The sequence below is a fragment of the Cottoperca gobio genome, chromosome 16 (assembly GCF_900634415.1).
Source record: "Cottoperca gobio chromosome 16, fCotGob3.1, whole genome shotgun sequence".
NCBI lineage: Eukaryota > Metazoa > Chordata > Actinopteri > Perciformes > Bovichtidae > Cottoperca > Cottoperca gobio.
Window position 1 is genome coordinate 8,434,378 of NC_041370.1, and position 12,814 is coordinate 8,447,191.

Here is a 12,814-nt window from a genome sequence, read left to right on the forward strand (position 1 = left end):
TATTCAAATAGGTAATGCATAGTAGAAGGACATGTGGGATTACATTTCACTGGAATTGTACCTTGAATGTGACATGTGACAAAAACATTGGAATTAGATATGATATCAACATATAGCTTTATACCAATACATAAATAAATAAAGCAACCTATCATAGCTCAAACACACGCTGTATGAATATTAAAGCAGCATTGTGATGTTTTTTCGTCAGGGAAAGTCTATTGCAGACCTGTATCACTTTAATCATATGTTGTGAGGGTTAATACAGTTTTTACGTTGTGTTTTGGTCTGTTGCGCATGGAGATTGTTGGGATGCTGTGCGTAGAAATCCCAAATGAGATTATTTTACTTTTCCACTGTCGCCCACTAATGCCAAAACCAGATGTAGTAGCCTATGATTCCCATGTACAGTAGGCCTACAGTTATTCACTCTATTTGTAGCCCACTTATAAAGTGCAAGTGATCCGTGAACACTGATTACTTTCTCGACATAATATGTTCAAATAATCTGCCAAATATTAATCGATTATCTAAAATATTCAAATTATATTATTATTTGTTCTTATTTCTGTGTATTCATACACTCATACACTTTGGATACGGCACCCTCTGGTGGTAAACTGCACGCGAAACTGCGCCTAAACGGAACTTTGAGTATCTGATATTTCTAACATCACGGATATGTTTTGGTGTAACACACAACAACATTCAGAGGGGCTCGGAGTGAAGTGCCCCTGCTCGACATGTGCATGTCAAATCGCAATTCACCTGCTCATATAAACACTCTGCGTGCTTGTAAGTAACACAGAATCGTTATTATTGTGAACTGATAGTAAATGTTTTTGACTGCTAACTAAACGGTCATGTTTAAGCTCGTCCTTCACTCGTTAGCATTAGTGTTAGCTTAGATGAGTTAGCATGTCAACAAACTTTGGACTTTAGTTTTAACTACTGTAACACGTTTTCATAGAGCACATGAACTACATCGTTAACGTCACATGTATTATTTACTTCAAATAAATACGTTGCTAACTAGCTAGTTAGCATGAAGTTTAGCTAATTTACACGTCAACGTTATTTTAACATCTTCAAAGGATTTGTCAGTGCTATGTACTGCACCCATTTCAGTAAGGTGAGGTGTGTAATATTGCTATTAGTTTTTCAGGAGATAGAAAGAGATAGAAAACCTTGAAATCAACACAGTACAATATCTACCTAACCATCTGAAGGTAATATTACAGTCAGTGAAAAGTATGAACAATTTCAATAAATAAATTATTAAGGAGTGATTACCTCCTTGGGAAAATATACAGTCACAATGTGTTAAAAAGGGGTAAGTTTCAGCTCCAAAGCTATAGGTCTGTGTCACATTTAAATGTTTATTCAGGACCATATGTTATAGAACTATATGTATACTGTACAGAATTAAAACTTGATTGCAAGAACATTTAAAAAATAGTTTGTAAATCAAAGATTATTTGTTAAGGTAAAATAATATTAATTCTTTGTGAATTTGATTACTTAAAATAAATCAGCAACAACTACACATGAATACATGTTGCAAACTATCCTTTCTTGAATGTTCAGTACAGATCTTAACCCAATCCAGTGAAAAATAGGCAATTGGATACACAAACTAAAACAAATTCACAACAAAAAGAATATTTAGAGTAGAGCTTTTGCAAGGTCCAATAAGTTTTATAGAAGTTTACACATGAATTCTCTCAAGAATATACATGACATGAACTGAGAGGTCTTATTAAGTTGGTATTGAATGACCCAAGTGCTAACTTCTTTGTCACTCTCTCTTAACTTCAGGTTGTAGAAAGCAGAATTCTTTGAGATTCTTCTAGCTGCTTTGTAATCATGAGTGGCTCCAAGCCAGACATCCTGTGGTCTCCCCATCACCCGGACCGATATGTCATCTGTGACTCTGAGCTGGGACTGTATCGTATTGGACCTGTGGGGAGCTCAGAAACCAAGGCTGGCACTCTCCCGCTCTCCGAAGAAACTGCTGCTACTTTACTAGCCATTAACTCTGACACGCCTTACATGAAATGTGTGGCCTGGTACCCAAAGCATGAGCCTGAGTGTTTGCTCGCTGTGGGCCAAGCCAACGGCAGAGTGGTGCTCACCAGCCTGGGTCAGAGCCACAACTCCACATGTAAAGAGCTTGTGGGAAAAGAATTTGTGCCCAAGCACGCCCGTCAATGCAACACTTTAGCTTGGAACCCGGTGGACAGCAACTTGCTGGCTGCTGGGTTGGACAAGCACAGAGCAGACTTCTCTGTCCTCATATGGGACATTAGCAGTAAGTTCTCACCAGAAGCCAGTGTAGCCTCTGAGAAGATTCGTCTCTCATCTGTGGATTTGGACTCGAGCACAGTGGTGACCAAACCACTATATGAGTTAGGTCAGAACGATGCTTGCCTGTCCCTCTGCTGGCTGCTTCGTGACCCAAAGCTGCTGCTGGCTGGCATGCACAGGAACCTCGCAATATTTGACCTGAGAAACACAAGCCAGAAAACGTTTGTCAACACTAAAGCCATCCAGGGGGTAACGGTCGACCCACACTCCCATGACCGTGTGGCTTCTTTCTTTGAGGGCCAGGTGGCCATCTGGGATCTGAGGAAGTTTGAGAAGCCCGTGCTCACGCTCACTGAGCAGCCTAAACCGCTCACTAAGGTATGATGCCGTTTGTTTTTTTTGAGCAAAATGTTTAAACTCAGTCCAGTTAAATTGTCATTTTGTTGGAATGTAACAATCCATCATTCAACGATCCAATATCATCAAGCAAAGTTAAAATATCATATCATCATCTTTAAGATATGCCTTTATTCTGAAATTCCCATTGCATGTCTGTGTCAAGTCATATTTTAGTTGCTTGCTGATATAAATTACATATATAAATATAGTACATTTTCTTAGCAGATAAGTTTAATGATTCTATAATTTCTTGCTTCAGGTGGCTTGGTGTCCAACCCGTAATGGCCTGCTGGCCACACTGACACGTGACAGCAACATCATCCGCCTGTATGACATGCAACACACTCCTACACCCATCGGCGATGAGACGGAGCCCACCATCATCGAGCGAAGCGTGCAGCCCTGTGAAAGCCAGATCGGCAGCTTTGCCTGGCACCCGTCATCTCAGAACCGCATGGTGGTGGTGTCGGCAGCCAACCGGGTCATGACTGACTTCACCGTGTTCGAGCGCATCTCGCTGGCCTGGAGCTCCACAAGCTCGCTCATGTGGGCGTGTGGCAGACACCTGTACGACTGCGTGGAGGATGGAGCTGAAGGAGTGGAGAGCGTGATTGAGAAAGACATCGCCACTAAGATGAGGCAGAGGGCTCAGTCCAGGTACGGGCACGATACCATCCAGGTGTGGAGGAACCACCTGCTGGCGGGAGGGAACGATCCCCAGCTCAAGTCTCTGTGGTGTGATCTGTTTTATATCCTTTTTGACGATGAGGTGGTGGAAATCCCATCTTAGTGGGGCAGTGATACCGTTTTCATATTTATGTTGTTATAACAGTCATTGTGAAACTACTGTGATATGGAACACCTGGGTTTCCATTAACAAAACACACAGCTCAATATTTGTTTAATAGCTGTGCTTCACAAGCCCCCGTTTAACTTGAGTTTTATCTTTTCATTGTTCACCGCATTGCAGTCTTTTTGTCCTTGGTAGACATATATTTTATTACTGTGGTTAATATCTAAAGAAATGTATTAACGCAGGTGATTAGAATGTCGTTAAATAGATTATTACAAAAGTCACCGTCTACAATTGTTGTGTGAGTGTAGCATCTTTCCAACTATTTTACGGGTGCGCAACTACAGTTTGTATCAAATGAGAAAATCCTGAGGAGAGTTGTGTTTGTGATAGTGATGTATTATTATTTTGTGTCGTAAAGATATAGACATGTTTACACCTACAGTTAGCCTTTACATATCCTACATTTCGAAGTATGTCTTCTATCAGGCAGTACTACTGTGATGGTAAATAGTACAAATGTTAGATTCATTTCTTGGATTTAGCTTTTACTGTTTTTCTACTTTGGTCCAGTTTGAATATGAGTAATGTAGATAAAGTTGTGGTTTCTTGTGCACTTCTATCTGCTCTGTTTGTGCTATCAATATGTTGTTTCAACTGCAATGCCAGTTACAATTCCTATATCAGTATCACATATGAAGCAGTGCGCAGAGGATATCGATCTGAAACTGCAGGGGAACAAACACTCGGTGGTCTACTCTGGTATCAAGAACATTGTAAAGACCAGCTCAGGTGAGCCGTCTGACAATGTAATCATGAAATGCTCTTTGTGAGGAATCAGAATTTGGTTGAATACTATATGTAAACATAATTAAGATTTGTTAAGCCGTCATTGATATTACAAAATTGACTCATTGAATGTTCTGTGTACGTCTTCCTGGTTCCCTCAGGCACAACAGAGAGCCGCAGGTGCTGGAGCGGTTCAGACCGTCAGACAGATGTACCGCGGTACCAAAGCGAGGAGCGCTGCCTGTCCCTCCGGCTCTGCGGCTGGATCAGCCGGGGTCCCGACATCGACGTGGAGATATTCCTGCGATCGCTAGAGCAGGAGCGTGAGTGGGAGCGGGCGGCCGCAGTGGCTCTGTTCAACCTGGACATCCGCCGGGCCATCCAGATCCTCAACAAGGGAGCCACCGCTGAGAAGGGTGAGTGCTGCAGCACTGTGGAGCGAGAGGAGTGTATACGGGAAGGTTGTGTTTCAGACAAAACACACTAAAATGTGGCGCATCTTATTCTTTTAAACTCAATTACATTTATATAATAACTAATTAATGTGCAGCAACAAGATTGTATTTGCATAATCGATTAATCTGCTGATTTTCTGGGCAAAAAAAATATCGTTTAGTCTATAAATCATCACGAAACGGTGAAAAATAGCCATCACAAAATCCTAGAGCACAAAGGGCTTGTTTTATTTCCCACTAACACTACATTTCCTGTTATGTAATCCCAAAAAAATCAATAGATTCTCACATTTGACAACCTGGAAGCATCAAATGTTTGCCATTGGTAATCAATTATGAAATAGTTGCACATTCATTTTCTGTCTACCAACATATTGATTCATTGTCTAATTGTTGCAGCTGTGATGTGCTTGGGCTTAAAGTACTTATTGTTTGCGTAATGAAATCGTGTACTGGTTCGACATGAAGCGGAAGCAGTAAAAGTTCCAACCAATTAAATAATCGCAAACTTTTGAACCACCTTTTTTTCTCTCTTACTGAGATCCCATTGATTCACACGCCACAGTGATCTGCCTTATTATTGTGTGTTGTAATGCCATGCTGTATTCAATAGGCAATGATGTGAGCAGTATTTATAAAGGTATATCGACTCAAGTGTAGAAATATAGTTAATCTACTATTGTAGATAAACATATCCTGATAAACATGCAGTGCCTTGTTTTTCCCTTCAGAGCCTATCAACAAATAAGATCTTAATGAATTTCAAAAATGTAAAAACAGGAGAACCTTGTTTTTCACACAACACGTGTCCTGCAGTGCTTTTCACACTGAGGCTTAATGAAAATGGGAGAAGGCTTTTGTTTACACACGCCTCGACTAAGAAACATTCCACCAATGTAGGTCAAATGTTTTTCTGCTGTTTGTTCTGATGAGCGTTTCCTGAACATGACGGATGAAGTTATTCATTAGATAAGTGTCAGCAGAGACTTCTCAACAGTTACAGGGTTTGTTCAGCAGCTCTGACTTAATGCACTGATTCTCATCTGCACACTTATACAAGCATACAGTCATCATTTAGGTCCCAGCCTTCCTTAAAAAATAACAATAATTCTGGTATAACATTAACTTTAACATTAGTTTAATTTGAAAGGAATAGTTCTTGATATTCCCTTTCTTGCAGAGTTCAATGAGAAGATCTTAATCACGCTCATCTCTGTCCACGAAATAAGAAACTCCAGCCTCAAGACACTTCTCACTAATCCTGGCATTATCCAAAGGTTCAAAAAGAATATACCAGCTTCCTCTTAAACTCACTAATCAACATGTTTTATATCTTTTTTTGAATATGTACAAAAGTTGATTTAGCTCCTAACATGTTAATGATTAGTTTAAAAAAACAACTTTTGACTGAACTTTGCTATTTCCCCTTTGGTCCTGTCTTTATGCTAAGCTAAGCTAACTGGCTGATGCATTATAGCTTCATATTAAGCTCACAGACATAAGAGTCGATTTTCTTATCTAACTATTGGCAAGAGAAGGAATAACCGATTTCCCAAAAGGTCAAACTACTCCTTTAAATGATTGATGTTGAGTCAGTGATTGAATATGATTGGATTAATTTTACGTCTCTTTTGTCTTTGAAACCTTTTCAAACATGACCATCAGTATCCAAAAGATGCTTTTACCTCCTAAACAATATTTAAACACTTTTGTTTCGCTTTGTTTTGAATGCTACTTTCTGGTTAAGGTCACAGCATGACCAAAGATAAGATAATAATGTTTTTATAATGTAATTAATGTAAGCTAACCATACAACAAAGATAACTTTTATAGTATTTTCCTGTGTCTTGGAACTTATTTTTTCATTGAGCGAAAAGCTAGCTCCCCTTTTTTTACCACAGTGCAGCACTTACAGTTGAGGCTTTGCATAAACCTGCGTGTCTGACTTATTCACAGGTGACCTGAACCTGAATGTGGTTGCCATGGCTCTGTCGGGCTACACTGACGAGAAGTCCTCCCTGTGGAGGGAGATGTGCAGCTCTCTGAGGCTGCAGCTGAAGAACCCCTACCTTTGCGTCATGTTTGCCTTTCTCACCAGTGAGCCCGGAGCCTACGATGGCGTGCTGGTATTGAATCTCTTACTATCATGGAATTTTATAGCTTTATTTGCAAACAGAAAAGTTAGTGAACAGAAAAAGTGCTTAAATTGGCACTCGTTTCCCACTGAACAGTAGCCGTTTTGTTCCCACTTCATGAACACTTTTTAATATTCTGAACACGGTGATGAATGGCTAGTTAATACTCCAGTCCTCAGGTGCACAGGAAGAGATGTTTCGAGTCATAAAACACCTTTCAGAAAAGCACAAACACACACTCTGTCCTCCCCAGGACAGAGGTGCTCTTTCCTCCCTCAGTTGCATCAGATTCTGGCCACAAGCTACTGTCACATTTATTTATTTCTTTTGACCTCTCCCGACCAGAAGCGATGACTCCACCGTGATAAGAACATTTAGTCCGACACTTTGACTATCTTGACTTTTAGAATTAATTAAGTGTAAAGGAATTGCCTGCAAGACTGTGACACAGAGCAGAGATTTAAACATTACAAGCAAATCATTTTTAGCGCCAATATGAAGACACATGCTATGTACTAAATGTAAAAAAGAAAACTTGTAATCCAAAAATATGTATTTGAAATGACAAGAGATTCTTTGTCTGTATTTCAGTTTGAGAGCAGTGTTGCTGTGCGGGACCGAGTAGCCTTTGCCTGTATGTTTCTCAGCGACGCACAGGTAACACAAGACAAAGCCAATCTTTCAGTGCCGTTCTGTTGTCATGCGTTTCCTAATGAATACAATTCTTTACGAGTGCATTACTATGCTGCATACTTCTCTGATTTGATCAACTTGAATATCTCTGGGGTATTTGGCTGCAGCTGCCTCGATACATCGACAAATTAACAAATGAGATGAAGGAGGCGGGCAACCTGGAGGGCATCCTGCTGACGGGTTTGACTAAAGATGGCGTAGACCTTATGGAGAGCTTTGTGGACCGCACCGGAGACGTCCAGACTGCCAGCTTTTGCATGCTGAAGGTACACAGCATTGACCCTCCCAACAAAAATATCTGTAGTTTGCATCAAAGCTTTTACATGTTTTGTTTGTGTACATCTACTCCTAGAGATTAATGTAAGTACAAGGCTCGTGTAAATTTGCCTAGTGTCATCTTATACTGATGAATGCCCCCATGTGAAGAGAAGGATGCAAACTGAGGCTACTGTGTCTTGTTCTGTACCGGGTGAAGTCTAATAAACCCTCCAGATTAATAACACTGATAAGTAATATAATCCACTTACTATAAAGCAACAATGTAAGAAGTCTCCTGCAGAAGCAGCCGCAGTACATCGCCTCTCTTCTCACATTTAGAACCACACCAGACCAGATCTCAGGCACGTTGACTCTAGTTACCCCGTCGGGTAGATGCTACACATGGGAAGCCTTCCACTACATTGCACCACCTAGAAATGTAATGAATTACAGGAAAACAGGAATGTATCATCCCTGCAATGGTCGATGTTTTTAACTTTATCTTCAGATCTATTTAGTGATGTTGTATGTGATTTAGTTTGTCTGGTTATGTATTTGTCCTGTTGTTTTGACTGGGTCTGTTTGTGATCTTGATCTCAATGAGACTACCACAACAATACTTTCCTTTGACCACAAATGAACCAGGCCACTGTTAATTGTTTGTGGATCAATTACACCTGTCTCTTTGTGATACACGACGTTTATACTTCTGCGTATTTCAGCAAAGTAGTTTCCTGGCCTCGTGTACTAATATCATATGCTAAAACCGGTTTATAAATACTTTTTATTTTTATTTTTTTAACCTACACTTGTCCCCCTTAGAGCAAATAACTTGCCGATGGTTCGCCCTTATTACCAACCCCTACACCATTTATTTTGTTTCCTTGTGAGAGGTGATAACAATGTCATTTGAACTTGTGTTGTTCCATGCAAAACTGCAAACTGTGTTCTTCATGGGTGAACGTACACAGCGCAGCCCCAACACGCTACAGTGAGTGACCCACAAGTAAATGGTTTAATCATCAGTAACCTAAATGAACTGAACACAAAACTGCAACAAAGAAAAAGGGAACTGTCAATGAGTCTGTCTGATCGCACCCTTGGAAGAAAATCACTGCGCATGCTAAAACTTGCCTCTTAACTTCCAGAAGGTCACAGCTGTTGTTTTTAACACAATTGCCAACTCCAATAACAATATGATGCAAGCCTCATTGGAGTTGCTTGTGCTCATGCGCTTGTTTCTATAAAGAAAACCAAATAAAAAGTGGTGGAACAGGTCTGTAACTTATTTAACATGCTGTTAACAACTCCCTGTTTGCTTTATTTTCCTGCTCTGACCTGCTCCTGAACAGAGTACTGCAGTGTACAAGGCATCCACCACCACCTATGCAGTCATTTCATATACCTCACATACATATACACAAACATGTACACATTCCTCCAGAGGGATGGGTGCAGTAAGAGGCAGGAAGGGTGAGACTTTATTCAAGTGTACTTCACTATTAGTTTGTGTTACCTGCTTCCCCATGCTACGCGTAAACCGAAGTGATAATGTGAAATAAAATAAGAAATTCCTCCAACAGGGTTCCCCAGGTGAAGTGTTGAAAGACCCTAGAGTCCAATGCTGGATCGAAAACTACCGCAACCTGTTGGATGCGTGGAGATACTGGCACAAACGGGCCGAGTTTGACATCCATAGAGGCAAACTGGACCCCAGCTCCAAACCACTGGCCCAGGTAACATCTGCTGACATGAAATCATCTGACAACAAATGAGAATTTTGATCATCAATTAATCGTTCAAGCGATTTATCAACTGAAAATGCTTTTGCTTGCCTTTCACATGTGAGGATTTGCTGCTTTTCAATGTTTTTAAGTGATTATAATGTTTTTTGCTGTTAGTCGAACAACACGAGGAACATTTAAGACGTCCTCTTTGACTCAGAGAAATTGTCCATATCCATTATTTCCTGACATTTAAAAATAAACAAAATCGAGATTAATTATTAATGAAAATAGTTGTAAGCTGCTGCCATAAATAGTTGTATTTGATCATGTCAATCATTATAGGTTACTGGTTAGGTTTGATAACATTTTCGGAAATGCATGTTTGCTATCTCAGTGAAACAGCATTACAGTGTCCCTTGACATAAAACAATCTGACTTTAATGTGATAGGGCACTGGCAAACTCAAAGCAGTTTGTTCTGTTTTTTTTTTTTTTTTTACTGCCTTTAGATATTACTTCCCTCATAAGAAAATAGGACACATGTACTGTTTATTACAGCACAGGTAGTTTGTGCCAAGCACGTAACACCCACAGCTCTGCTCTCCATTTCTTGTCATAAAACCTGTTCCAGTTAACAGCAATCTTTGTTGTTTTCTCTGTTCCAGTTGGTACACACGCTATGCTAAAAAAAACTGTAATGTGTGATTATGAGTACGATTGTGCTACAAGCAAACCTTGGCACTACTTAACTACACCACTGACATTCCAATATTCACAGTTAAGCATATTGGGATTATTGCAGTATTATCTAATGCTTATCTCCCTCTCCCCTCAAAGTGAAACTCAGACAGCTGGCAAGCATGTTCTTGTTGGTTTTACCTTCATGTGCACCGGTCCTTATCAACCGACCTTTGTGTTTGTTCTTATGCGACAGGTGTTTGTGAGCTGCAACTTCTGTGGCAAGTCTATCTCCTACAGCTGCTCGGCGATGCCTCACCAGGGCCGCGGCTTCAGCCAGTACGGTGTCAGCGGCTCACCCACCAAGTCAAAAGTCACCAGTTGCCCCGGCTGCAGGAAACCGCTGCCACGTTGTGCCCTCTGCCTCATGAACATGGGCACACCTGTTTCTAATTGCCCAGGTAAACTGACCTGTGTGGAGTATGTAGACAGATGCTCAGCTGATATTTACAGCAGCTTAAGTGTTTATAATACTTAACTGAGCATTTGCAGGGGAGATTGTGTGGACTTTGTTCAGCCTTTAGAGGCAGTTGCACCTGGACGTTCGTTCAGTGGCCCATTCTAGTTTCTTTTTTTATTGCTGTTATTTCACTCATACCAACGTTGATGATAGTCAAATTTTTTATTGATTGTTAATATTGACTTGGGGATAAATCTTTTCTGGCAGGAACAGGGAAGTCAGATGAGAAGGTGGACTTGACAAGGGAGAACAAACTCGCTCAGTTCAACAACTGGTTCACCTGGTGTCACAACTGTCGACACGGCGGCCACGCTGGACACATGCTCAGCTGGTTCAGGTGGGACTCTGACTGGATGTTGTGTGGAAACCTTACGGCCTGTGCACCTCTGTTGGATTTTCAATTCTAAACAAAAACATTATTTTTAATATATATATAACCAGCCAATTGCAATCTCCACTGGTACTAAATGCAAAATGGGAGTGTCAAAGATATCAAGAGTTGATAGCAAAAAAACCATTCCAACATTACTGCCATTAAAAAGTAACTCCTTACGTTGCAGCATTACCTACTGAGAAAAGTAACTCTTCAGAGTTCTTTTGCGTTCTCAAAAAAGTAAAAACCTTTGCACTTGTTGGTTATATTTTCCAAAGGCCGACCTTTTAAATGTATTAACTCTACCGTCATGGCATAGCCCATTCTATGGCATCTGCAATGCAATGTCTCCTTTACGGCTCTTTATTATGTCCAATTAGCGAGCAAATGTTTTTTTTATTCTGTCAGGCACTATTCCCTTCATGTTATGAGTAACCTAAATATAACGATAAATGTAATGTTGTTAAGTCCATGTTGGAATCCTCGACAATGTCGATTTAAAAAAATAAATATATAAATAACGTTCCTGTGGCAAAACCCTCTTTGCTTTATTTTTTTCCCGCTTGACTAAAGCAAACGTGTAAAAATTGTAAATAAAAATACAGATTTTCGATCCCCATATTCCTTAAAATAGTTTTTGCATCAGGGTAATCGGCACTTAAAGGAGTTTTTTTTCTTCAGAATTGAGAATTCAATAAACAAAAGGTACACTGACCTGCTATGCCCTTCTGTGTTCTTGTAGCCAGCATCTACAAACTTCTGTATTATCTAATTACAATTTATTTTCCTCATCTACATGTAGTTTCTTTAATTGACTTTCATGTGTCCGTTACAGAGACCATACAGACTGCCCAGTCTCTGCTTGCACTTGTAAATGCATGCAGCTGGACACTACAGGGAACCTGGTGCCTTCAGACAGCAGCTAAACAGGAGACGCTTGTCGGAAAGTGAAGCCAAACACCAGCTCGAGGCCAACCAGTGCAGTCTCACTGCTGCACCCGTTACACCGACAACTGGGCGAGGGACAAAGAGTGCAAGCAGTGTCCAGTGGCTGCTAAAATAGAATGACATACTGTTAAGTTATAGTCTCGTGAATGTAATGTTGTAACAGAGCCCTATTTGAAGAAGGGAGGCTGTGTATGTTACTGATCTGACTAATTGAATCAATGACGGAAAGAGAGCACATGCAAACTCACTGCTCTGCTAATGTAAATCCCACTCAGGAGAAATATAAGAGGCTCTGCTGTAATCAGCCTCTTCCAATCTCACCTGAATCAGGCTTATGGTTTTATTGTGAACTAATAAAAAAAGAAAAAAAGAAATCTAATGTCCACTCACACATCAGCTTGTAAAGATGTGCTCACGGATGCCAATATATTTTGTGGCTTGTGTTTTAATACACTATTTAACATCTGTGTTTGTCTTACGAAAGGATCTTCACATACCTCATGAAAGCATTGTTCGGGGTGAAGGACGGTACCCCGGGTGACGGGGCTGATCGCACAGTAACAACACTCTCTTGCTCTCTTCGTGTTCTTCTGTGCCACTCTTCATCTGGCATTGTGCGGGAGGGCTCCCAGTGTGAGGGGTGGTTTTGGGGGATAGGATGAGGAATTGGATAAGGTAGGGGCTGATGGGTGATGAGGAGGAAGGGTGGGAGGGTGCGTCTGTATTCACCAGCCCACTCC

The 12,814-nt window shown here is 40.6% G+C and overlaps 1 protein-coding gene across 2 annotated transcripts; it reads left to right on the forward strand.

Moving 5' to 3' along the window:
- Positions 1-647: 647 nt before the first annotated feature.
- Positions 648-12,541, forward strand: mios (missing oocyte, meiosis regulator, homolog (Drosophila)). 2 transcript variants are annotated; one of them, XM_029452377.1, is made up of 12 exons: positions 648-795; positions 1,819-2,685; positions 2,966-3,455; positions 4,193-4,291; positions 4,450-4,704; positions 6,700-6,869; positions 7,470-7,535; positions 7,679-7,837; positions 9,413-9,565; positions 10,490-10,694; positions 10,961-11,090; positions 11,962-12,541. In XM_029452377.1, the coding sequence occupies exons 2-12, from the start codon at positions 1,867-1,869 to the stop codon at positions 12,050-12,052; spliced, it is 2,637 nt and encodes an 878-aa protein (XP_029308237.1). In that variant the 5' UTR covers positions 648-795; positions 1,819-1,866; the 3' UTR covers positions 12,053-12,541. The 2 variants fall into 2 exon arrangements, with proteins under 2 accessions (XP_029308237.1, XP_029308238.1); XM_029452378.1 differs by having other exon boundaries at positions 10,967-11,090.
- The last annotated feature ends 273 nt before the right edge of the window (positions 12,542-12,814 follow it).

Coding starts and splice junctions, on each gene's coding strand:
- mios (XM_029452377.1), top strand. CDS start 1,867: ATGAGTGGCTCCAAGCCAGACATCCTGTGGTCTCCCCATCACCCGGAC. Junction 2,686..2,965: donor AGCCTAAACCGCTCACTAAG/GTATGATGCCGT, acceptor TTCTTGCTTCAG/GTGGCTTGGTGTCCAACCCG. Junction 9,566..10,489: donor GCTCCAAACCACTGGCCCAG/GTAACATCTGCT, acceptor CTTATGCGACAG/GTGTTTGTGAGCTGCAACTT.